This window comes from Gorilla gorilla, chromosome 1 (assembly GCF_029281585.2).
Source record: "Gorilla gorilla gorilla isolate KB3781 chromosome 1, NHGRI_mGorGor1-v2.1_pri, whole genome shotgun sequence".
Lineage (NCBI taxonomy): Eukaryota > Metazoa > Chordata > Mammalia > Primates > Hominidae > Gorilla > Gorilla gorilla.
In genome coordinates this window covers 79,711,458-79,738,076 of record NC_073224.2, presented here as the reverse complement: position 1 = coordinate 79,738,076, position 26,619 = coordinate 79,711,458, and the positions used below count along the sequence as shown (strand labels likewise).

Below are 26,619 nucleotides of genomic sequence, written 5' to 3'. Positions count from 1 at the left end.
GTGAAATCAATTGTCCTCAGAGTCTGAGAGTACAGACGCTCAACCATTTCCTTGAGAACAGTCTGGCACTAATGCACACAGACTCTGGTCTGTTTGTTCTCTGTAAGCCCTGTTCTGGGATGGGAGACCTAAGAAGAACAATAAACATTTTCCACAATATAACAACACACATATAAGACAGACTGGGGAGAAATGTCAGACTTAACTTTCAGGGAAACTAGGAACTTCATTACAGTCAGATCACACAAAAAACACTGTGCTAGCTGATAGATTTGGAGAAGACAGGAGAAAGCCCACGGGCCATGTTTTGCATTAGAACCCAAAAGATGACAACGGCCATTCCCAGTGCAAGTCATTTAATGCTAGTCGAAAACAGAGGTTAACAAAACTTGTATACATTGCTTTCTGCTCATAAGCTTCCTCCAACTGGTAACTGATTTGACCCACTACAGAAAATTCTAATCACAGGCCCCAAATTCTAATCGAAACCCTGGGAGAACAATGGGTATCCATGGTCTTATCCCTTGTACCATTCCAGCTGTGACTCAATCTTGGCATCCAAGTAAGATGCACATTAGAGCTCAAGAATTGTAGCAAAGGGAACAGAAGAGGAAATTAAGGGCTGAGAGGAGATGCTGACGTACGAACACGATTAGAGCATCATATGCCAATATCCCTTCCAAGCCCTTCATTCCTTGCCAGCAAGCTTTGTCTGGCATCATACAGGGGAAGGAGGAGAAACCCCGGCAGTCAAAAAAGTCTTCTTTGGGGCCCCACACCGAGTGCTGTGGCTCTTATTTCTCCCTCTTTAAAAAATTATTAAATTGAATTTTTTTCTCTGGAACTAATCAAGCACAAAATCTGAAGAAGAGGCCTGGTTTGTGAAGGCAATCACTGAATGAGGTACTGATATTCTCATTAGGACGGGCTTCGTTAAGCCACCAGCTCCAACACCAGCAGCATATTGTCTTCAGCTAATTACATTTTTTTTTGCTGGCAAAGCTACTGTACAAGTCTTCAAATCCTTCCCATCATTAATTTTAAGAAATGAAAAAAAAAATACACACACACACACACACACACACACAAACACATACACACACACACCCAACTGCCCTGTCCTACCTCCTCTCTCCCTGGCATCCCACCCACCCATAGCCCCAGGCTGTCAGCTTTGTTTTTCTGTTTTTTCAGGCTTCCTCTCTTGTACTGGCATTTGTTGTTGTTGTTTGTTTTGTTTTGTTTTTTTGAGGTGAGGATGGGGGTTGTGATTGAGTGGGGTGCAGGTAAAGGGTCTGTTACTTAGGCCTGATTTCTTCACTAGCTGACCATGGCCCCCTCTGTTCCCAGCAGAACAGCCAAATGCTGGTTACTCCCGCCAGGACCTCGGGCGCAGGCCTGGCACTCACCAGCCAAAGATGGGCTGTAGCAAAGGGAAGTTGGAAATTGAGCCCCAGCTCTTCCCCACCTGCCAGGGAAAGTGACAAAAGGCTCAACTCAGCTATTGTTTGTCAGGTTTTGATTTGCTGATGAGTGGCTCGATCATGCAGGGAATCCATAGGTCAGCCAGAGACATTTGAGTGATACAAAGGCAGTCAGGGGTTCTTGCTTCCAAGGCAATTGACGAGGCCGACATCATCCGCTGGGCCAGTTGCCTAATTCTGTACCTGTTTTCCTGAACCCATGGGGTCATTCCCAGCCAATCTGCAACATCATTATAAATTAATTCAGATCATAGTGTTCACAGAGTTTCTTCTTTCTACATTTTAATAGTTGTGATTTATTTTTTCTATACTTAACATTCAGTTCTGTTGTAAGGGAGAGAGGGACAGAAAGAGAGAAAAACAGGGGAGGGAGAGGAAAAGGGAGAAACAGCAGGCATGGGGTAATAGGTCTTTTTTTTTCTGCCTATCTCTCATTTCCCTGAAAGGTCCTTCTTTATATCTCCCCTACCTATGCCCTTTCTGTGCTTTCAAGTCCCAGCACACATCTGTCTCCTTCCTGAAACCGACTTTGATTACTCTGATCCACAGACATATCGTTCTATTCCAATTCCTAATGCATGTGTGGACATTTCTCAATTAATCCTTAATCCCTAATTCTGTTGCTCCCCATATTGTGGCTCTGACTGGACTTGCAGGCAGAGACCACATTCTAAATTCCTTCCACAGCCCCAGCCTTAGCAGAATGTCCAGCACGGGGCTGACACTCAGTGAATGCTACATGGCTTGATTAACTCCAGGGAGGCACATTCAGCTGGCTTGCTGAGGTTGACAAAACACAAACAGCATTACGTTCACACTATTGGTCAGTTTGGACTGAAGACCTCCATCTGAAAATCCCTCTTCCTTCTTTTCTGCTGGCTTCTAGATAGCTCTGAGGGGCACTCCCTTGGTCATGGAGTCCTCCCAGGAGAAAGTGAACTATAGTCAGGTGGTGGTCTCATTTCCCATGAGGATGCTCAAATGCAAGGTGCATGATACGTCACCCAGAGGATACGGCTATGTTTTTAGAGCGTGTGAGGACTTCTCTTCACCCAACCTCACTCTAGCTCCTACCTTTTGGTGTCTTTAGCCAGCATTTGTGAGACAGCTGAAGGCTCACTTACAGTGACAGATATTTTTTCTAGTAAAATAAACTAACCTGAACGTTAATCTAACTGTTCCTGCTCCACCCCTTAGAGGTCTGCAGGAATAGAGTATCACCAGAGAAGTCAAAACTTGTAATCACATTAAAAATGTCTATTTAGAATCTAATTATATCTACATACATGTAGCTGTACTACATGCTTTACAAAGTGAATGGGGTAAAAATAAAAGTACCTTCTCTTAGAAACGAAAGTGCTAATTTTGCGTTTATATTTCTGTTTCTGCAGAGTGACTGCAGGTAGGATGGAGAAGTTCTTCTTAACTTCATTCTATAATTGGGGAAATTAAATCTGGCTTAACAGGAGAACCAAACACTGTCAGGACCAACACTTTTCCATAGTTTTTTCTGCCACCACACCATGAGAGATACAGGCTACAAACCGGGTAGACCCCATTGGCACACTGAAGGCTGAGTGCTCCCCTGGCACCAGCTGTAACTCCAATTTTTTCTCTCTCTCAGTCAGCAAAGTATAACACAATGTAAGTTGAGTGAGAATGACCTTATTATAGGTCATTTATAACTTTGACTCCACTCTAATGGAGAACAGAAAACCAGTCACAATTTTCAGCACTTTACCTATTATTAGTATCAAATGCACTTGGCACATCTTACAAATGATGCAGACAGACCAGCCATCGTGACACTGTAGTAGAAGTGTGAAAGCAGCCACTGAGGACAGGAAAATGAGGAGCTGTTGGCTTTGCCCAGAAGGCTGAGTCAGGGGCTTCCTGGACATTCGGGCTCTGGGAGGGGCCCTCTTCATTACAGAACACCATGTGGTCCCATCCCACCCTTTATACCATGCCTCGTGACACTCAAAACTAAAGTTCCCACTCTGAAAACCTTTTATAGTAATTTTGCTCAGTATCAACTTAAAAAATTATATGTATACATGCACACACATGCAGAGGGAGAGTGAGATGGCCTCATGATCTAGCCACTTCTGGTGTGTGTGACAGCCTTCCCCTAAGGTTCCTGTTCCATGAATATGTGAAGGGAGGAAGAGATGTGAGGGTTCAGTGGAGAAAAGGGAGCCACAGGACCAGAGACGAGGCCTGAAGAGAACATTTTGCTTAAGATCTTACAGGACAGAGGGGAAAGTGCGCTGACTGATCACCTGCTCCCCATCCCAACAGTGCCACTGACCAGCCATTCAGCCATTTAACCTCTTTGAGCCTCAGCTCTCCATATTATCAGACTTGCTCAGCCTTCGTTGCAAGGTTGTCTGTCCATTCCCAAAGTCCCTTTCAGCCTTTTAGCAAAAGGCCAGGCCCTTGGCTAGGATCCGGAGAAGCATAATCCCTCCCAGCAAGGAGCTTACACTCAGGGGAGATAGGCTTATGCACAGGTAAGGATGATGCAGAAATATGCACCAGGAATTGCACGAAACTTCTTCACCCAGCCCAGAGAGAAAAGGGGGGTCAGAAACACTTTCCTAGAGGGAGTCATGGGGCGAAACTGAATTTTAAAAAGAGTAGAAAGGGGTGGCCTCACTCAGAGGAGAGGAAAGACATTTTCAGCCAAAAGGCCAGCATGAGTGAAATCACAGAAGTATTAAATAGCAAGGGAGGTCCACAAAATATGACAGGGAGGTCCAGAAAATATGACTGATGGTCAGGGTAGCTCACAGAGGGGAAGGCAAGGAGTGGAGGAGATGAGGTCAGGCATGAAAGGTTTAACACCCTGGAAGTTAGCCTTCTGAATGGAGGAACCTACTCAAGGTTTTCCACTAGGGAGAGGACATAGTTCAAGCTGCATTTTATTAGATTCAGCCTGATGGTGGTTGAAGGGAATTTTTTTAAGGGAAACAAGTCAGAAGACAAGAGTGAAGAGGATGGAAACCACCGTATCAGTCCAGTGAGAGGTGAGGGGGGTCTGCACTCATAGTGGTAGCAGAGAGGGAAAGAAGAGAGGGATTCTAGAGATGTTTACAAAATAAAATGAGCAGAGCATGGTGAAAAGGAAGGCACAAGAAGAGGATCCCATGGCCATGCTGAGCATAAGGACAGTGAGTCTGCAGGTACAGAAAGTGGAAACATGGGTAATAAGAATGAATGGGAAGACTGAAATCCATCTGTCCCTAAATAATGAAAATGCACTACTTGTTTAGAAGATCTTCAAGTGAAGTAATTTTCCTTTGTTCCTTCTCTTCAACCCTAGTGACCTGGAACGATCAGCTAGGTAAGGCAGCATCTAACACAGACGCCGATGAAAATTTCTGGATGCAAAATACAGGCGTTTGAATGCACTTACAGTATCATACAGGAATACCTACATGGCCCACTTCCCACTCTTAACTTTTTTCATTAGATGAAATCAGGTGAAAACGAACTTCAGAATCAAGCCTGATCAAAGAGGCAAAGGAACTCTCAAAGGGCGGCCGCCAGAGGGGCTCAGGATGTAGAAGAGGAAAGCAAGAAAGAGGAAAAGGCGCTGAATCTCCAGTACCTCAGACGAGCCTCTCACTCCTAATGCCAACATGGGACTGACTTGTCCTTATCTTCCCCTGATGCAGGGACTCTCCTGAGAACCAGTGAGCCCGGCCCAAAAGGGGAGTCTGGGAGATGCCCTGCAGGTCCCAGCATTGTTAGTCAGCAAGGCAGAGTCCACCATCCTACCAGAAAGTTCCCTTCTAAAGTAAATACTTTTTCCCCCTTAAGGCATAACTGTTATCCTGGGAATGGGGCAACTGAAACAATCACTTCCATAAGAAAGAATTATATTATATAAAGGCTGGCTGGGCTGGACCTGCCAAGAATCACTCTGCCTCCGGCCTTACCTGAGTCATTTTAGGGAGGAGGATAAATGTTTCCTTCCAGGAGTATTCAAAGGCCTCCAGAGGCAATTCTGGGAGATTTCCCCTTCCCAAATCCCCCAAAGCTGGAGGCTGAAGGCTCTTCCCATGGCTTGCTCCCTAATGTGGGGGAGCCACTCCATCCTAAATCAAACCCAGGAGGCTCCTAGAGTACTTCATGCTAGCAGAGGCTAACAGTATGTCTAGAGAGACTCGCTGGAGACACACAGGAGCAGAGCCAGCTGAAGGCAATGGCTCTGAACCAGCAATTCACAGACCAAAGGCACCTGCAGAGAGCCCCCACTGGGCCATGTGAAGGGTTCAAAGTCACCAGGCTCCCTCCAACAGAGCAGCCAAAGATTCACAAGGGGATGTGATAGCTCCCTCCCAGGATGGAACTTCTTCCTTTCAACTCAACCTGTATACAAGCCTGCCAAGCCCAGCATATTGCCCATAGACCATCACCTCATACTCGTAAATGGAAAAAAGAAAAGCAGAGTTGCTGCAGGGAATGGAAGAAAGTTTTTTCATGCATTTCTTTCTGTGTCAACCAGGGATTGCTAGTGTCCCATATGTCCTTCACTTTCACATTCCTAGAATGTGGGAGCTGAAGGCAACTTACAAGTTCAGCTAGCCCAGGACCCCCAAGGCACAGGACATAGCCCACCTATGTGCTCCTGGTATGGGTGTGCCAATTGCTGTTAAAGGGGTGGGACATGTTTATGTTATCATTTATTTGTATAAAATACTATTTGCCTAATCTGTATTGAAATAATCAACTATAACATCAAACCCCTGATTTTATTGACATATTTCTCTCAGATAAGTTTAAATTGAAAAAGCAAGTCAATTTAAATAAAAATATTCAGATAATACTAACAGAGGTTGCATAAAAATATGCCAATAAAACATGAATGCCAAAGTTTTGAGAACACTTATCTCATTCCAGCCTCTCCTATGTAGATGAGCAAACTGAGGCTCAGGAAGGTCAAGGAGCTTGCCTGAAGTTTCACATGTTTTTGAGAGAAAAAGGTCCACAATCAAAGCTTCCTGACTTCAAATCCAGTAGTCTTATCCCAACATTAGGCTGCTTGCCTCATCAGCAAGCTTTCGTCACAAGTGAGAAGAAGAAGATGTAATGCAGTCTGTGTGAGGATAGCTGGGCCCACGTCACTCTGCTTTGAAAGCTACAAGCAGAGCCCTGGCTGGAACCTGTTGGTGTTGCCTTATCTGAACCCAAGGTGGAGTCCAAGGAGGGCGGTCCTGCCGTGGAAAGACTGGGGGCCTCAGAGGCCGAGGCTGTTCACTCTGAGCCATGGAGCATTGAGGAAAGAGGGGCTGGGGATGGACACAGCCAGCTGAAAGCCCAGGGATAATGACTGGGATGTATACATTCCATGACACTTACGAAATAAAAAGAGAATGAAAGATGGATGCTTTAACATCATAGTTGGGGCACAGAGCTCTTCTAAGTTGGTTCTGTGTGATAGTTTACCTCACGTAAGAATGTATCTGAAACCCACAAATGCCAAATCATGACATGTTCACTCTTACAAATCCCAAGGGCCTATATATCTAAGTCCCGAATCCTTCCCACTTCTTCCTCAGACAAGATACAGACATGGAGGAAATGAAGGTTGAATCCTTTCATAAGCATCTGATGATTGATATCCCATATGGATCTCTCATATAGCCCTGTCTTCTTTATGGTATTAGGGTAGCAGAACTCACTTCTCAGGCCACCTTAAGCAGTTATACAAATCCCAAATGTCAGAATTGGGAGCCAAAGCCCAGCAGGCCCCAGATACGATTCTGTGAAGCACCCACTACTGTCAGCCATAGTACAACATATTAATAAACTGACATCTGATTCATCCCAAGTTAGAAGGCTACTTGACTCATCCTTTGCTATTCAGAGACATCAGCAGCAGTGATAGAGGTATCATCAGGAGAGAAATCATAAATAGCAAGGCAGCAGCAAGAGGCACCTGACTTTCCTAGATTTATTATAGAGAGAGACCCCTTGCAATCTTGGGGAAGGCTACTGACATCTGCCTCTCACATAGGTAAGCCATTTAACAAACTTTAGCAGATACTTAAATGTGTCACAGCTAATTTTATAAGGCAAGGCTAAAAATGCTTTGTTCACCCTAAACTTTATCAGCAAGACCAAGAGCTACCACAAACTCTTAAAGATACGTAACAGTCCTCACACAAACCAACTTTATTATGACATCAATGTCTGGAAGCATAATCCTGCTTCTATTCTTACATATTTATATGAAGTATTTTGCTACAAGGGGGTATTTTAGCATATCCAGGCATGTCACACATTTCTACTGTGTACTCAAAGTTGAAACCAAGCAGGAGCCATCAGACTCACAGGGAAAAAAAACAGCATATTTGCTAATAAGTATCCTGTTTATACTTTTCTTGTCAAGTCGAAGCATAGTTTTGTTTTCATTAACATCTGTCTTTGCTAAACTCATCAGTGTCTCTCAGGAGAAGCTAATGTGCTTGCATTTCACCTGAATTTGTGAATACCACATGTCTTGAATTTCTAGCAAGAACAATTTTTGTCAGTGCCTTAAATGACAATTATAATCAATCTGTGGGGGTCTGACTAAAACTAGCAAATTATTGTCTTTCACACTGCAAATAGAACCCTAAAGCTTCCACTCAGTTGTTAGGTTGTAGTCTTTATGTGGGTTCTGCAGACAAAATGAGGAGAATGTACTAGATTGAGGTCAGCAAACCTATGGCCTCCAGGCCAAATGTGGCCCACTGCCTGTTTTTGTAAATAAAGTTTATTGAAACACAGCCACATGCATTCAGTTATATACTGTGCATGGTTACTTGGGCACTACATTGGCAAGAGATGAATAGTTGAAAAAGAGCTTGGATAGCCTATAAAGCTAAAAATGTTTAACATCTGGTCCTTTATAGACTCCTGGCCTAGATAATTTCTGCCATTGTCCATATTAGGGTTTTCTCCATGGACACATGGCTGGCTACATTTACTCTACCTAAATCTAATTTGTCTCCAGCCAAGGCCCATGGGTATGAGTTTGTGATCAGATTTAAAGGTGACCTCGGGTCTGTGAGACAGATCCCAAACTTTAGAGATGGGCAGAGGGTGGGGGAAAGATAGTGTGATCTGGAGAAAAGGTAATGGCATCAGGACTCAGAATCTCTGAGTTCTTACATCAGTGCTGGCCATGAGCATCACCCACCACTCTAAGTCTTCTTTTTCCCATTGTGAATGAGAGTAATAACAATCTTGTATGTGTGGATACCTGAGCAGTGATGGAATTCCCTAAATGACATCACGTGGTTTGATTAAAAAATAAATTAATAAATGAAGTTCTTCCAGAGAAGTTGGAGCTGAAATTATCACCCTAAATCATAAGATACCTGGTAGGTATCAGATGTCAATCATGAGATCAGACCTCAATTATCATCCTAAATCATAAGATACCTGGTGGGAAACCCTGTAAACAATGAAACAGAAGTGACATAACAATTCCCTGAATGGACATGACTGCATCCCAGCTTTGTAATGGCCCTATTCTATTGTCCTGATATCCCTAATTGCCTCGGTCTTTTCCCTAAGCACAATCCTCTAGGACTCCTCTGAGAGGTTGCCATGATCACAGATGCCTTTCTGACTCCCTAAGCTGGTGGCCCCTGGGTCACACATTGTATGCAAGATTGTTACAGGCAGCTTGCATGGCCCCCCAAGAGTTTACTGAGCTAATATTTAATGGGTACTTCCCTATAGGCCAGGCACTACGGGAAGTGGTTTATAAGAATCATCTCATTTAATAATTAAAACAGCCCTATAAAGTAGGATTTATTATTCCCATTTTATGGATAGGGAAAGTGAGTTTAGAGTGATTAAGCAATTTGTCCAAGGTCAATAAAAAGATCGAGTAAATGGCAGAACTAAGATTTAAATTGGTCTCTCTGAGAGCAAAGCCCTTGCTGTAAACTGCCTCACTAAAATTCAATACCATAAAACTATAGTCTTGGTTGGTTCTCAATGACCAGCATCTTCTCAGAAGCAATCTCAGGCTTCTTTGCAATATTTGGTCTTCTTGCCTGATCCAGCTCTTCCTTTACCTTTTGAAGCAGCTCATAGACCTCACCATGACAGCATCTTGTACAATTCTCTATGTTCCTTCCTAATCTTCAAATAAAGGGTTTCTACTGTGCTAGCTAAAAGAAATAAAATTATTCCATAACCTGGAAAATTGGAGAAACTGTCCAACCCTAATACCACCAAGTAGCAGAATTGTGTAGCAGAGTCAAGTTTGGAGTCAGATACACTTGCCTTAAATCCTGGCTTCCCTTCTTACAGCCTATGTGACTTTGGGCCTATAATTTACTTTCTCTCAGTCTCAGTGTTCACATCTGAAAGATGGAAGAAATGATAGCTATTTCACAAGGTTGCTATGGAAATTGATTGATAGTATGTATGCAAATGATCCCATACAGTGCTGGAGACACAATGAGGGCTTAGTGAGCAATAGCTTTATTACTATGAATATTACCAGTTTCTAATATTGATTGAAACCTCATGGAAATTATGACTCCTGCTTTCAAAAGGATCTTCAGGGATTTCTGAAACTGAGTAGTTGAAAGTAAATTGCTAGCTTCTATATCAAGTGAACTAGATTGCTGAACAGAATATTACATCAACTTGTTAAAAGACATCAGCATCCTTTTGAAAATTTGGCCTCTTAGCTATTTTTCTTGCTGTCTGCAGAGATGAGGGTAGCATAAGGCCTCTGTGAACTTCAGGAAAGAGAAAAACAGATTTGCAAAGAAGATGTAAAGTCTGAAAAGGAGTAGAAAAGATGACGGAAACTCTACTTGTCCCTCAGTTCTGCCAAGGGCCCTCTTCAAGTAGTAAGCATTAATAATGTGATTAAATGCTCCCTGAAAGCAGAACTTTGTCTTATTCATTTCCTATCTACTTAGTAGCTAAAAAAATCTGAAGCCTGAAAACAGTGTTAAATAATCAATATCTAAATGAAGGAATGAGTCAATGATTTTAAAAAATCAATATGTCAATAATGCTTTGAAAATACTTTTCTAGTTTCTAAAAATTTCCCGCAAAAATGCAAAAGTTTGTATATGAAGAAGCTAAGTTCATTGTTACATGACTTTCACAATTTTAGAGTTAGAATTCCCCAACTACCCTTTTCCCTTCCCTGCCAATAAACCCACCACCAGCTGTGAGGTGGTGTGACTGAAGCCAAGGTTAGCAGGTGGGATTAGCCAAGCTGAACAGAGTCTGAGCTTCTGGGGTTAGCTGCCTGGTGTAGCCACGGAAAGAAAATTTGTGTTCCATCATGGTTGTTGGTCCTAGTGCTTGTAGCGTTATTAGTGTCAAAGTAAAAATGGAGTAAAGTGTCAGATGAACTCAGCAGTCAAAAGTCAACAAAACATCAAAAGTTGGTGAAATGACACATACTAAATATATATTGTGTGCTCACTATGGGTCAGGAGAGGAGTGCTTCTCAAAGTATAGTATCTGGACTCTGTGGACTGCCTTGATTCAATTCATAGTCCTGCAAACTAATAGTTGTTTACTTTTAGATAAATCACATAGCCTGTTATGCTCTCAGTGCCCTTGTTTGCAAAATGAGTAATAACAAACCCTACTTTATGGTGTGGTAAGAATAAAAAATAAGTTAAAATATATTGAAAGCACTTGAAACAATGTCTAGCATATAGCAAGTGCAAAACACGATTTTGATGATGATGATGACAATGATGATGGTGTCTATGTTATATTTGATTCTCCTAACATCTCCTAACATCTCTATAAGTTAGGTCTTAGTCTGCTTGTTGTACTGAAAACAAGAAATCATGGAATCAGTTTTTCAGCCTCTGCTAAAGGAAACGGCTCTGACCTATGCGTGGAGCAGGAGTGTACCACATAAGCCCACCTCCCCACTAAAACCACCAGGGGAAGGCTAGGATCACATTCTCCTGTGGGATAACCTGATATGAAAGCTTTGAACAAACAGGGGCTATGGTAACAAATTAGATACATCTGCTTCTTTCACTAAGGAGTTAGAATAAGGGAGGAAGGCAGGACATTTAACAGCAGTGGGAACAAAGCTGGAAACACTGTGAAGCTGTGAAAAAGTCAGGACAGGTCATGAGTGAGGTGACTTGATGAGTAAATGGAGTGTCAAACACATAAAAGCTTTGCAATTGAGAAAGATTTATAGAATAGACTAGACAAAGAAGCTAATTCATAGCAAGAGGAGCAATAGAAACAGATGTGAAAGAGCCAAACCACAAGCTATGGAGGCTGAGGGCTGATAAAATCACTCAGATCCTCAACAACTTCCCAGTTCCAGCCTTCGTGAAAATCTGCCCTTTGAATATACTTTTTAAAATCAGGAGAGTGTTGTCTCTTTTATCTCTATATAAATTTCTGCAGTACAACTCTATTACAGAGAAGGCCTCAGTGGATCTTCATTCTCTAAAACTAAAAAGCCTGACCAGTGCATTCATTTTATAGGTGAGATAATGAAGCTTCCAAAAAGCGCAGCAAATTACCTAAAGTGGTAAAGCCAGCATATGAAGTCCACTCTTCCAACTGTAAATCCAGCGTGTCTTTCTGCTACATCTCAGCTCTCACTTTACTAGAATATGAAAGGGCACCAAACAAGAACAGAATAGATGAGCAACCCAAATGGTGAATGAATTCATGTATACCTATGCCCGACGCATCTTGACAAGAGATGCAGGGCATTCCACGGTGCCAGGTGAGGGAGGTTTGTAAGCCAAACCTTAGTTGGCACTTGACATAGTCCCTAAATGGACCCTGACATCTCCAGGCTTTTGCACGTCAGCGTTTCAGAAAGAAACAAAGAGCAAAGAGGTTTTGTTTCAAGAGATCTTACTGATTATCTTAGGAACTGCCCACAGCTTTCCTAATGGAAGGTAAAATACACGTAATGGCCCTGGCATGTGAGCAGTATGACCAGTAAGTCAGTTCAGCCCCATGAAGGATGGCGTGAATTGCAAGAGAAGTCTTCTTTGAACTGAATCAAGACTTGTCTTTTTGTACTTTCCGACTTATTACTCTATCTCTGTCGTTTCTGGTAACATACAATATGCCTAAATGTCTCCATTTGTTGCTTAAAGACGAGAAGGACTGGTCCTGATAAATTAGAGCATCCTAAGTTGAATGAAAAAAATACTACAAATTGACCATAAAGATGCAAAAGTGACCTTGATTAATGAATTTGTTAATGAGTTTTTGTAACAGATCTGCTGAAGGCAAAAGGCGCTGACAAAAAAGACATCTAGCCCTCTCTCCTGTGCCCACAGACACTTAATAAGAACCTAATAGTGTTGATGACACACAGTGACTGCCACACTTGGAACTGCTCCTCTCTACATTGGAAGCGGCTGTGCTCTAGGAATGAAATGAGGCACAGCTTCAAGCAAACTCACATGCGATGCTCAGGCGACTGGACTGAACTTGAATGTAACAGTAAGGGCAAGGATGAGGCTTTGGTAGAAAGTTGTTATGCAGCACTGGAAACATGATCCTGGAGGCCCCCATAGGTGTCTTCTGTGGGTTCTGTACTGACTCAGCCCCAAATACTACTTTTCCACAGTGGAACTTTCCCACAGTGCCCATTTTATTTGCTGGACTCTGGGACTGTATAATGGCACCTGCCTCTTTTGTCTCCAAATCTTGTTCCCAACATTGTTTCTCCCAGGAGTGAACTCTGTACCTTGGGTTCACCTGGAGATCCCAGAAACAGGGAGCCTGGGGGCAGGCTAAGGCCTCTGATGGCAGCCAGCAGTAGAAGGCCATGGGGGCCTCCAGATACTGGCCAAGGAGCCACAAACAGCTGGGGCTACTAAGATTTTTTTCCCCACAACAGTGCCTAAGAAGGCTGAACCACAAAAGATATTCTCTACCAGTGGGAGTTATCAATACAGAAAAATTTTATATATATATATATATATATATATATATATATATATATATATATATCTCCAAAGAATTTTAGAAAGGCTACTTGCTGCGAAAAATGTACTTAACCAACCCATATGCATATAGGAAATCTATTAACACTGCCATCTTTAATTAAAGAGATGAAATATATAGACAATACATTTAAATTCTACTGTCCACCATTAAACTCGTTTGCATACTTTAAGAAGAAAAATGTACACTGTATGATAAATTAGCACAAGTACAATAAGAAAATTTAAATCCACACAGAGTCTGAATATCTGACATGAAGTCATATTGAAACCTGGTCTTCTATGGAGTAAACCATTTGCCTTTTAACTGACGAATTGCTTGACTTTTGGTTTAAACTCACACTCAGTTTTCATTTGCTGATTCTGCTTTCATTTGTTCAAGAGTTTGCAAAAGAGTATCTTTGTGTACTTTCATAGTTCTGAATGTCAACTATCTTGCAAAATTTGAAATAAATCTCTTCAGCCAAGTTTGAATCATGCAAGGAGGTTAAAATACATCATTTGACCCTCAAAGCAATAATGTAAGATTTCAGAAGGGAAATCCAATTATTCTATGCAAGGAAGAAATGGTACCTCTCTGGAAAAAATAATTCAAAAATTTTAGGATGTGATTGAAAAATAAGAAAAGCAAAAGGTTTTTCAAAGTTTTAAATTGCCGAGCTCCCAGCTGGGGAATTGGCTTTCTGCAAGCCCACAATTTTGCTGGTGGTCGATTTTTACTGGGCATGGTATAAAAGAGAACTTGCAAATTCTCATTCATACAATGCCATAAGGGTCCAAAAAGGTTTCTTTTACTTCTCATTCTGTCATTTCTTATATTTTGTGTTAAAATAAAACATAATATATGCAAAATATAGAAATAAACAGTTGTCTCTGCATTGAGGAAATATGGATAAAAAAGTATACATACAAAGTGAGAGAAATGTAAACTTTAAGGTTTTCATAAAACCATTAATTCCCTCTTGCACATATTGGGAATATTTAGGATTATTAGTTAAGCTTTTAATTATACATTTTCTTAACAGAAGAGGTTGGATGTATTCATGTTTCGATAATCGCTTTATCTTTTCTCTTTTTCCAATTATGCTATTTTGATCTAATTTGAAAACTGTATCAATATTGATCATTAGAGTTAATGAAAAATAGTCTTGCTATTGTTATTTCATAACTAAAGGGGTTTTGGTAATAAGATTTAATTTAAGTGCATTTCACTGCTCAATATTGTTACAAATCAAAGAATTTTGCTATCTTCTGGCTTTTATAATGCTGTCATCCAGATGCCTCAAATAGCTGCCTACCTTTCCTCCAAAGGGTATGGTATAAAGTGTGTCAAATAAAGTCTACCACCACTTGAGTCTCTTAGGAGGAAGCCATCAGAGATTCTAGGAACAACATCTTCAAACAGGATACCCTCAGGCTTTATTTCTAAGCTGAGGGCAGATACACAACTTCAGACTTTGAAATTGTTTCTAGAATAGAATCCTAAGGATGAGAAAGGCAGTGTGTGGGGTGTGTGTATGGAATGGGAATTGAGGACAATGAGACGGCTAGGTGGGCTGCAGTAGGCTCCACTAACCAAACCATCTTTGACAGGGAAAGGAGCGGGTAGGGAGGAAATATTTATATCTCCACTTCATCCTGAGATTCCTGTTCTGTGGAAGTCAAAGGCCTTCCTGATTTTTTTATGGAGATGTTGGCCTGTCCACATACAAGAGGCCAACCCAAAGACAACACAAGTCTTTTGCACCCTTACATTTGCCTATGCCCTTTTGTCCTCTGTCTCTTTAGCCTGGTTAAAAATAAAAGAGAATAAATTAAAATTAAGCTGAAGGAATAATCTCTTCCATTTTATTTGAAAAATAAAATGTCATAGTGGTCTGCCATTGGTGACAAGTAGCATATGAAAGAGAGGTCTCAGAGATAAGTGTAAAGTTGACTCTTGTTCTTTCTCCATTTCAGTGTCCACTGTCCACTAATTCTTGCTCGGGGGATCTAATTTGAAAAAACACTATAATGTAGGGTTTTTCATATGGGTTGTTCTATTTTAAGGGCACAGCCTATTTCCTAAAGTCTTTGGCATTTTTGATCAGCATATATATTTTTTAAATTTTTTATTTCCATTGGTTTTTGGGGAACAGATGGTGTTTGGTTACATGAGTAAGTTCTTTAGTGGTGATTTGTAAGATTTTGGTGCTCCCATCCCCCCAGCAGTATACCCACCCCCACAAACATACACAAACAAACACACACACACACATACACACACACTTCTCTAGAAAACTTACTGAGCACCTAATTCCAGGGATAGATGGTAGGGTGCTTCCTACACTGAAGATACAATGTGGCAACAAGTACAAGCTTCAGGCTGTTTATCTTTCTTCAGATTCTCACACTATGCCCCCAGCCCTCCCTAGACTCCCCTTCTGACATATTGTTTGTCTCAACTTCTTCTATTTAGGGTCCTTCTTTAAAATATAATCACAATATTTATTTTTGGAAATCTCTATACACCTTTCTTTACCTTAAACATTTCATCAGTGTGACAAAGACTGGTTCTTTGAAATGGTCTCAGGCCAAAACAAAACAAAACCACCCATGACCACCATTGCATCCCACACTGATGGCAGGATGTGGATGGCTGGCGAGAAATCCACCATTGTGCCCTTCTTTTTAGTCAGACCATATTATAAATTTGAAGACAATCTGGCCTCTAAATTTGTCACTCCAGTCAATGCCAGGGCTAATTCAGCTGACCTGCCTGAATCCTACCACTCTCTGGACACTACAAGCTACAATAAAGAAGACAACCTTCTCAGAGAGGAAAAACACTGTTCTTTAATAAGAAGATGCAAGTACTGGAACTCCCATGCTATAAACCTTGATTAATTTGTAAATGTAAGTATTAGCAACCTCATTTACCTGCCTGACATCTGACCTTATGTGGATATTAAGGCTTAACATTTGCAATTCAGGAACTCTTTTCTCCACCATATAATTTAAACAAAGTGCCTCGTGTACATGCAGGTAACCTATCAAGCCAGTTTACTTACGGCGACACGGGTTGAGGAAGAAATAGAAGGCTTACATTTTGAGATTTTATCAGAGATTTTATAGAGAGATTTTCCATCTTTGGATAATAGGCATTCTTCTATGTCTAAAATGCACTCAGTTTCCCTCAGTCTGATACACAAAACTAAATAGCATGTAGTGATGGTACTAGAGCAACAGATGAAATAAGGTTTGAACTAAGACTCAAGTTGCTTCTGAGTTGAGTTTCCTAACAGTGAAATAATCTACACCCTCCCATATACATGGCTTATAAATAATCAGTCAAGTCTCAACCTGCTATTAGGCTACCCTAAGAGCAGACAATGTATTTGTTTACAAGTACAATATCAATACATAAAATACCAAGTGTGACTGGTTTTATTCATCTCTTCACTGGGAAATTCATTCACTTATTCCACAAATATTAATTAAGTATCAACTATGTGAATGCATTGTTCTAGGCACTGGGGACACATCAGTAAAAAAAACAACACTAAACAAAAACCCTGGCCTGCCATCATAGCACTTACTTTCCAGTGAGATTCTAGAATACAAGTTCCTACAATGTTAGAAAGAACCTTCCAACTTTTTTTGAGGCTTCAAATTTCTAAGTAGGAGAAGGAATGTTAATAGTAAAGGATCTGAGTTGAGCTAGAGAGAGGTGCAAGTGTCTACCCACATGCCCTCTATTGTAAGAGGTGAGAAAGCCAGTTTACTGGCTTCCTCCTGGCTGGGAGAAGAGAAAAGAGAACTTGGTAGTGGCAAACAGCTTGGAGAGTCAGTCATTTAACAAACATTTGTGGAGCAACAACTTTAAGATTCTCCAATACACTAATTGGATAATTCCCATCTATGACAATCTATTAGCCTCATCTAATTTTGTTGTTGTTTGAGACAGAGGCTCACTCTGTCACCCAGGCGGAAGTGCAGAGGTGCAATCTCGGCTCACTGCAACCTTCACCTCCTGTGTTCAAGCAATTCTCAGGTCTCAGCCTCCCAAGTAGCTGGGACTACAGGTGTGCCCAGCTAATTTTTGTATTTTTAGTAGAGATGGGGTTTCACCATGTTGGCTAGGCTGGTCTTGAACTCCTGGCCTCAAGTGATCCGTCCATCTTGGTTTCCCAAAGTGCTGGGATTACAAGTGTGAGTCACTGTGCCTTGCTGCCCTGATCTAATATTATCTCTGGTTTGTTAAAGTTTCTTCATGTCTGAGCATGTTCCTAGAGAAAACAGTTGGGGAATGGTACTGTTAGAAATAGTTGCAATTATTACTTACATCACAGGTGGATGCATTTCCCACAAATGGCAAATTTACTTATTAACATGATCAATGATCATTACAGAGTTAGGTCTGATAGAGTGATATCTATAATACCAAGACCCTTAATGTCAAGGTAACAAAAGCTATGGCCTGAGAGGCTAAGGCTGTTCTGCTCTTACCATGACTGAGATGTGGAGGATCCTCAGCTCCTCTTCTGCCGACTCATGTTGGGGTTCTTCAGTGGGGTCTTGTCCAGGAAGGCTTGGGGCACCATCTTGGTGATGAATGTGAAAAAGCAAAGTGCCATTCTCCAGCCACTGCTGCCTCCAGCGCACCAAAGGGATATCCTCTGTGTTCCCTGAGATCTCTAGAAGATGAACACCAAAGGCACAGGTGAGAATTAGGATGGGACCAAGTTTTTCATCTTCTTCCTCGCCACTTGTACCAATTAGCCAGTTTCGTCTGAAGCCAACAGAAGTTTCCAACAATGTATAGTTAGGTCAGATTTTACTGCTACTCCAAACCACAAGGAAGAGGAGAGACCCTGAGAAGAAGACAATTATCTCCGGTAGGTCTTTCCACCATAAATCTAGTGAACCAGGCTCTCACCCATTGAAAAAAATATCAAGGTGAAAATTCAAGTTCTTCCCCTTATTTCTATGATCTTTTACACAGCTCAGTTTGAATACCTGATACCTCCCGAGGTAAATACAAGGTTGTTTGCCTCTTGTAAATTTGAAAGTATGAGTTCCCCAGCAATTATTCCTAGACATACCAGTAAATTTACCAAGGAGAGAGTTGGTAATTACTGTGCAGACAACTGGCATTTATGGAATAGTCCTGGGAGGTTACTGCAGAGCAACTGGGGCTGGTAGGTTATTTCTAAAACCACAATCACTTGCTGCATAGTCCACTGGAGATGTTTGCTAACTTGCTATGACAGGTAAAGTAATGTTATAATTCCCTTTAATTTTTTTTCTTCAGTTTTGCAGAGCAGAGTTGGTATACATGAAGAAGACAGTGAAGAATCAGGCCCTTATCACAGACACACTCACTTGATTCTCAGGGATGGAGACTGAGGCACGAGACTAGCATCAATGACTTAATAGCAAAATACCAAAACTGACTATGCCCCTAGCACTGTAGTTGGTGCTAAGGTAGTACTGCAAAATACGCCGTGTGTATGTTCCTCTCTTTTGCATTCTCAAGCAATATTATATCAAAGCTCTGAGACATAACACAGTAGAAAAACCTGATTAACTGAGTCTCTCCCAAATTTCTAGGGAACTAGTATTCTGCTGAACATATGTTTAGTAAACCATTGCTTTACAAAATTTTTCTTTTTTTTTTTTTATTTTTTTTAAGCAAGGGTCTTGCTCTGTCATCTAGGCTAGAGAGCACTGGTGCAATCATGGCTTATTGTGGCCTCAACCTCCTGGGCTCAAGCAGTCCTCCCACCCCAGCCTCCCAAGTAGCAGGGACCACAGACACACCACACCATGCTCAGCTAATTTGTTTTTTTATTTTTTGTAGAGACAGGATCTCCATATGTTGCCCAGGCTGGTCTTGAACTCCTGGTCTTAAGCAATCCTCCCACCCTGGCCTCCCAAAATGTTGGGATTAGAGACTTGAGCCATATGGCCTGGCCATTTTTTTTTTTTTTTAAGGCAAGGCTTCTTCTCCAAAAATTTATTAACTTTGGCCAAAAAATAATAATAATTTCACAGACATAAAAGAGATTTAATAAGACACACTTAGAATGTATTCTCTCATCAAGTACCACAACCATAAAAAGGAAAACAATTTTAAGTATTTATGGAGCTTACAAATATATTTCAGTATTTGTGGGAGGGCACAACTGATGTTATTTATTTATCGATTGGTTTGTTTATTCAACAGGCATGAATTGGCCATGTATTATGCACAGGCACTGTCCCAGGCACTCAGATACTAATCTAAACGAGATCCTCAACAAATTCTACAAAGCAGCCCACCATGAGTGAATGTGACAAGTGTGACACCAGTGGCAAAGTTTTCTGGGAATACAGAAGAAGAAAAGAGTAATCTTGTCTGGGTAGAGGGTAGAAGAGGGGAGGAAAGTAGCCTCTGAGGATGATGATACTGGTAATGGGTTTGATGGGCAAGTGGACTTCCTTTCAATAGGTAGAGAAGTAGCGGAAGTATGTTCAGGCTTTGATGGGGGAATAAGGATGAGGAAAAGGAAGAATATCAGCTGGTCCGCTAAGGGTAGGGCAATTAGAAGGTTTTATATGAGCCACAGGTCATTAGCCTGTCTCAAAAGACACTGATATGATTCTCTGTCTTGTCCTACCATCCCACAGATGAGGGAGAAGGTACAATTAAGAGTGTGGGTCAGGGCTAAAAGAGAAAGGGATCAGAGCCCTCTTCCATCCTTGGCCCCTCCCTAACCACCTAGAGGACTCAGTCATCCCATTGGGTTGCTAAGCTGTCCATGAACTCAGACAAAGCATCTAGGAAGCTGTAGTGGGCAGAGGGTGTGAGGACAGACAATCCCCTGAACCCCAGTCCTGGCTTTCTATAAGCATGGCCTCATTTATTAAGCGAGGCTGTGACACAGACTTCTCCAGGAAAAGAGTCCCTCTTTCTACTAAGGAGGCTTCCAGATTTCCATGTGGGGAGAAACCTGTGGGCATGTCTGTGGGGGTGCATGCTTGGAGCAGCAGCTACCCGCAGCTCTTCAGAGGAGGCCTGACAATCACAAACTCCATTCCCCACTTGGGCGCTTATCCTTCCAACCACTACTCATGCCTTCAAATCAAAGCCCCAAAAGCTCCTCCCAAGAAACACACTCTCCTCCCGTGAGTGCCTGTCCTGTTATTGCAGCGGAAACCAAACTCTGTCTCCTAACCCTGGACATAAAAATCACAAACTGTCATAGCTCCTAACAGAGCACCTGGTGACGGAATTAAATCACCCACAGCAGGGCACCTCCAGCCTCCTGCCTGCACCCATTCCACCCGAGGGCAGGATTTATCTCATACACATCTGAGTGCCACTCAGCCCTTCCTGTAACTATTCCGAAGGATCTAGCACCTCATACCTCTAAGGAACTTGGCAAACCAGATTTTTATTTCCCAGGAGATCCTCCTCAAGTAGGTCAGGCTTATTACCTCTGTTTCCATTGTGGAAGCAAGACAAGGTTCCTAGACCAAGGTCACCCCAGTCTGACACAGAACAAAGGCTGAGGTAGATGAACAATTTGTCCCCTCCACCCACAACACACGCACCAGACAACATAATCTCAGAGCATGCACAGACAGACAGCACACTTGAGTAGCTAAATCCATGTAGTCATTTAGGAGCTTTTATGCTGCAGTCTTTTAAGTTTTTATACTAGGTCTTCGTATCCCATGATTTCTTTGAAAATTGAGATATAATTCACATACCATAAAATTCACCCTTTCCAAGTATATAATTTGGTGGTTTTTAATATATTCACAAAGTTGTGCAGCCACAGTCTAATCCCAGAACATTCCATCAGCTCAAGAAGTTCCATACCTATTAGCAGTCCAAGGCTTTTCATGAGGAAGAAGGTCTTCTGCTCCAGGGTCCTAGGCATGGTAGCACCAATGGAAGAACAGGTACAGTGAAGGTTTGACAAAGTACTCCCATGGGGAGGTGGGCTGAGAGCACAGCCTCTGGCCTCGGCTTCCAGGCCAACCCTCAGAACCTCTCTGTGGGTTATCCATGCCCATCTCTACAGACAGTGAGTTCATGATTCTGCCTGGACTAGACTCACCATAGAGGGAAAAGGATGGAAGGAAGAGGGCACCATGCCTACCAAGGGTGCCCATCATTTTTCAGTTTCAAGATAATTACCTAATGATAGCTTCTTCCTTGGCTTTTTTCTTTTTCCTAGCAGATCTGACACAGAAGTGCTACAATGCTAAACCAGGAATTTATTTATGTATGCTACATCTGGCCTGGGCCAACCAATGAAAAACCACACAGGGCACAGTAAGTGTCTTGTGAGTTTCCTAACTGATAGGACTGAGATCAGAGCTTGGAACATCAATGTAATCATACTGGTCTGGATCCCAGCAGAATATCTCAAGAAGAGGAAATGCTCAGAAATTGCTTTACCAATGCAAGCCTGCCATGAGGCTCGCAAAAGCAAATTTGGGAGGTGATAGTTACGCCTGCCCAAGGCCAGCTGAGGGTGTCGAGGAGGCTCAGATAGAACCTTTTTCACAGTGTAGTGAATAAGCAAAGTCTCGATGAGATCCTACTCAGTCATCTCAAGATACCACAGGTGGCAGGAGCACCAATGCCATCATCACGCTGTGGGACTGAGACATCAAGAAAGGGAAGGTATCCTGATTTCTGGTGTGTCCATTCTTCTCCTCCACAAACCTCACATCCCTCAGCACCCCCTAAATGTCTGGAACTCCCCAGAATCTATGGAAACCAGGGTGCTAGTTATTCTTCTATACAATACATATTTTTGGAGCACACTATATTTGCCACATTCAGCAAATTGTGTTACATGGTCCCTATTCTCAAAGAGGTTTCAATCTAATAGGAAACTTAAGACATGATCATGAAGAAGTACTCTAAGCAGTAACAGCAGTGCTGAATGCAGAGCGGAGCTTGGCAGGGCATAAATGGATGGGAAGGAACCAAATGGGAGAAAATGTTGGAAAGGCATTCCAGATGAAGAGAACAATGTGTACAAAGGAACAGAAGGATAACACATGTTTGCAGAACCACAGGAGGTCTGGTTAAGCTGCAGGGGGGATGAGGTGGAGAAGAATAGCCCAGGACAGCAGCAAAAAATGCAGATTGGTGACAACTGTGAAAGTGGTGAATGACCATTTAAGTAGTCCAGAACTAATGGAAAGTCACCTATGGTTTTATAAAGCAGAGGAATGAACTAGGCCACAGTTTAGAATGATTACAAAGACCCCGAAAGAGAATGGCAGGAAACCAGACTCAATAAGATCTTACTATAATTCTAATCCTACAGTCTACAATGACTAAAATAGTGAGTTGAGGTGGAGGAGGCCTAGGTATGGTATGAGTAACCTTGAATGAGTTGCCTTGATTTGAGTTTTCTCGTCTGAACAAGGAGGATCTGTGTCGATGAACTTGAAAATTTTGTTGTAACTTTGACATTCTATGATTCTAAGTCCACAAGGGTGTGCCTCATATAACCACCTATAAAGAAAAGTTTAATATCTCAAACCATGTCAAACCTTCTCCAAGTCTAACCCAAACTCTACTTCTCCTTTCCCTCTGCACATAGGGTGGACAGGCTTGGGAGGATTTGATCAGAGCCTTCCAGAGCCAGGCCATGTTCCCACTGGACCTCAGGCTGGTGAGAAAGGCTCTCATTCATGCTGGTACAGATGCATGGTTTCTAAGAAAGATAATTTAGAGCTTCTGCATGCAATACAGAATTAGAATAATGAGATCTTGGGCAGGGAAAGTCACAGCAGAGAATAATCAGGGATAGGGAAAGGCAGTGGGAAGAAGAGTGAGATGAAATCACTTTTAGATTAGCCTTAGTCATTGTTCTAATGTTAGCTTGTGGATTGTGAGCTTGTAGCACTTTTTGCGGGGTTAGGTTAGGACACTGGAAACTTTGCTTCAAAAATTCCTCTTCCAGGGATTACAACTTCCCTATACCATCCAAGTGCCCTGTTCCTTCTTTGGGCATTCCTTCATGCTGGCAGTCCCTGAACTGAGCTGCTAAGAAAACACATCATGTCAGGATCAGGATTTCTCCCAAAATACAACCTCATTGAGGACCAGCTCCATGATGCCCTCTTTCAAAGAATTTGACAGTTTGAATTCAAATATGCATTTTAACCTGGAAAATTGTCAAAGAACTTTAATTCACTGGATGGCTTAGAGTGGCTTAGAGCAGTCTTGGTATTCTGGGACCCTTTCTCACTCCTAGCAAGGCTGAGTGCAAGCTGAATCCAGCTGAGTACTAATGAGGCTGCTGTGATTGCTGAGGTCAAGGCAGGAGGAAGCATTAACTAGTCAATTTTTAGCCTCATGTTGAGGGCACCTGATGAACTAACCCTGCAGTCTTTCAAGGTTGAGGTTGACACTCCCTGATGGCTATGACTGACTGTTAAAAGACTTTGCTGAAATTAGGAGTTTCAAAGTTGCTGTTAGTCTAAGAACGCTTATCCAAACCAAATCTAGTATGGTTTCTGAGGGGGGGTTCACAGAGCAGAGTTAGGAAAGAACTGGATCAGTTGGAGGACAAATAAGATGCACTCCTATGAGCGGATAGGATAGGAGGACAAATAAGATGCACTCCTATGACAGCCTTATAACCTCTATGAAAGAAATACAATGGAAAGGAAAACAGGCATCTCTAAAAATAGAATCTAGCTACACCTCCACCCTCTGCTATCTCAGCAGCCATTATGAGCTTCCCTATGTGATAAAGACTGAGCTCCGGACTTTAGTAGTGATAAACCTACTGTCAAACACTAAGAATAACAAATGGGTCTTGTCTATCAGATACTTACTATCATTAAGGTAACCAAAGATAGGCCTATGATAGAAATACCCCCCTCTTCTGTTCTTTTTTTCCTTCTAATTTCAGAGTTTGAAAGATATTGATGGTAGGTCTAGTTTCCCACATGGTTTCATAATGGTCTTCTCACTGAAACTATTAACAGCGGTATTAACTTTCAACACCTTTGTAAGAAAATAATCTGCTTAAGTCAGGGGTTAATAACAGTAGGGGATCACTAATTATCCTGCAAATCTTCACCCTAGTATCAAGCGTGAGCCAAGTCTTAATGTCTGTGGAAAGGGATCCTCTAAAGACCCCAACTTGTTTCATAAACATAATGACAGGAGGACATTAATGTCCTGGCCATCTGTGAAGGAAGATGAGGGACAGATGAAAAACAGACAAAGGAGAAAGATGCAGAGAGGAGGAACAAAGTCAGGAAAAGTGAGGAAATGAGACTAACCCGGGAAACAATGGCCCTTGGACTGAGCTGGCTGAGCCTCCATGCCTCTCGCCATAGGGACCATCTGGTATGGAGTTCTGAAGTGCTAAAATCCCGCATCCCAGATGAGAGCCACAGAAAACAGGACACCCTGCTCGGCCTGAAGTCAGCCAGCACAGATGTCAGAAACGTTGATGGTTTGCCTGAAGTTTGTGCCTATATTGGCCTGGCTAAGTGAACAGCAATATGGAAAACAGCGTAGCCAGGAAACTCTTTTGCGAAGATGTTCAGCCAACAATTGGGAAAGGAGTTCTCATTGTGATTCCTGTATTTAACTCATTGCCGTAGAGCTGCTTCCTCTCATCTCATTCTCATTCCTCTTTCTCCAAACAGGCTTGAGCAATGGCCACAGAACTATGTGGAACAAAAGCTTTAGAGCAAAATAGCTTAAAATTTCAAAAAGCTCTCATCCAACAGAAGCACAGGAGGTTCATTTTTCAAGGAACCAAAATCTTCTTGACTTGCTGGGATTTGGAATAGAAATATCCACTTGTGACTAGGAGAAGGATAATTGAATTTCTATTTCCCTGCTTGGTGACATTACCCTTAAAGGCAAAAACAACAGAGCCCCAAAGCATGAGTGATTCAGTGATGAGAAACAACGGCAGCTTAGAGAAAGCACTGGACAGGAAGCCTGGAGAATGGGAGTGTTGTAAGCTCCCTGGAGCTCACTTTCTCATCTTCAAACCATGGGACTAGATTTCTCTAGGAATTGTCCAGCTCTAACCATGTTATTCAATGACACAAAACCAAACATGACACTTGGCTCTAGTTAGGCCCCAAGTCAGATGCAGGCTGTTTTTTCTGTATGGCACCTGGATAAAGGTCTTTGCAGAAATGTTTAGAATCAGACGTTTTCTCTTGGAGTTTGGATTTTTCTTTTTTTCCTTCTTTCTTTCTTTCTTTTTTTTTTTTTTTTTGAGATAGGATCTCACTCCAGTGCCCCGCTGGAGTGCAGTGGCACGATCTCAGCTCACTTCAGCCTCGACCTATGGGGCTCAGATGATTTTCCTACCTCAGCTTCCCAAGCAGCTGGGACTACAGGTAGGTACATGCCACCATGCCCTGCTAATATTTGTATTATTATGAGACGAGGTTTCACCACGTTGCCCAGGCTGGTCTCAATATCCTGGCTCAAGCAATCTGCCCACCTCAGCCTCTCAAAGTGCTAGAATGTTTCAGCTCAATCCAGCCTATCAATTTATAAGGTAAGGAGTGGCTGTATTGAAACTCATGAGAGTGACCTATTGAAACTCCATCAACAGTCCCCAGTAAGAAAAAAAATCACCCACATATAGATGCTTCCAAATAATTTTCAATGAATTATTAACCTTTGATCAGTTATGTTTCTGTGGATAAGAGTAGCCTGATCTCTCTCTTAGTGGCTCCACCCTTTATAGAGCTAGACTCTAAAAATCTGCAATGTTAACTTCTTTTGAAGCTGCCCATCCACCTGCTTCTCCTTTGCCAAAAGGCTAGGATGGACTAAAATGAACCAACTGAATAAGCAGGAGTGATGAGAGAAAGGAAATAAGCACCCTGGAGAGTCCATAGTTTGTTGTCTCTGGGGGCAGTTGGGGATGGGAGCTGTGGGAAGCAGAGGGTGGCTTTTTAAATCAGTCTTGATGGAAAGCAGTGAAGCTTTCTATGGATGCTGCTGGAAGTAGGTCACTCTACGCTACTCTGTACTGGCATGAATAGCAATCGAGCAACTACATGAACATTCTATTTACCTAGCCATGGAGATGAAAACATTCCTGTGGGGGAAAAATGCAGCCAAAAGGTTCTGACACAACCAGACAGATGAGGAGGCATTC

The 26,619-nt window shown here is 42.0% G+C and overlaps 1 protein-coding gene across 3 annotated transcripts in view; it reads right to left on the bottom strand.

The window, feature by feature from the left end:
• The window catches only part of ASTN1 (astrotactin 1), a 307,688-nt gene that overhangs the window by 186,307 nt on the left and 94,762 nt on the right, over window positions 1–26,619 (bottom strand). For all 3 annotated transcript variants that reach the window (XM_055377935.2, XM_055377933.2, XM_004027951.5), the window contains exon 2: window positions 17,960–18,147. In XM_055377935.2, coding sequence (XP_055233910.1) covers window positions 17,960–18,147 — 188 coding nt within the window. The remainder of the gene's footprint in view (window positions 1–17,959; window positions 18,148–26,619) is intronic.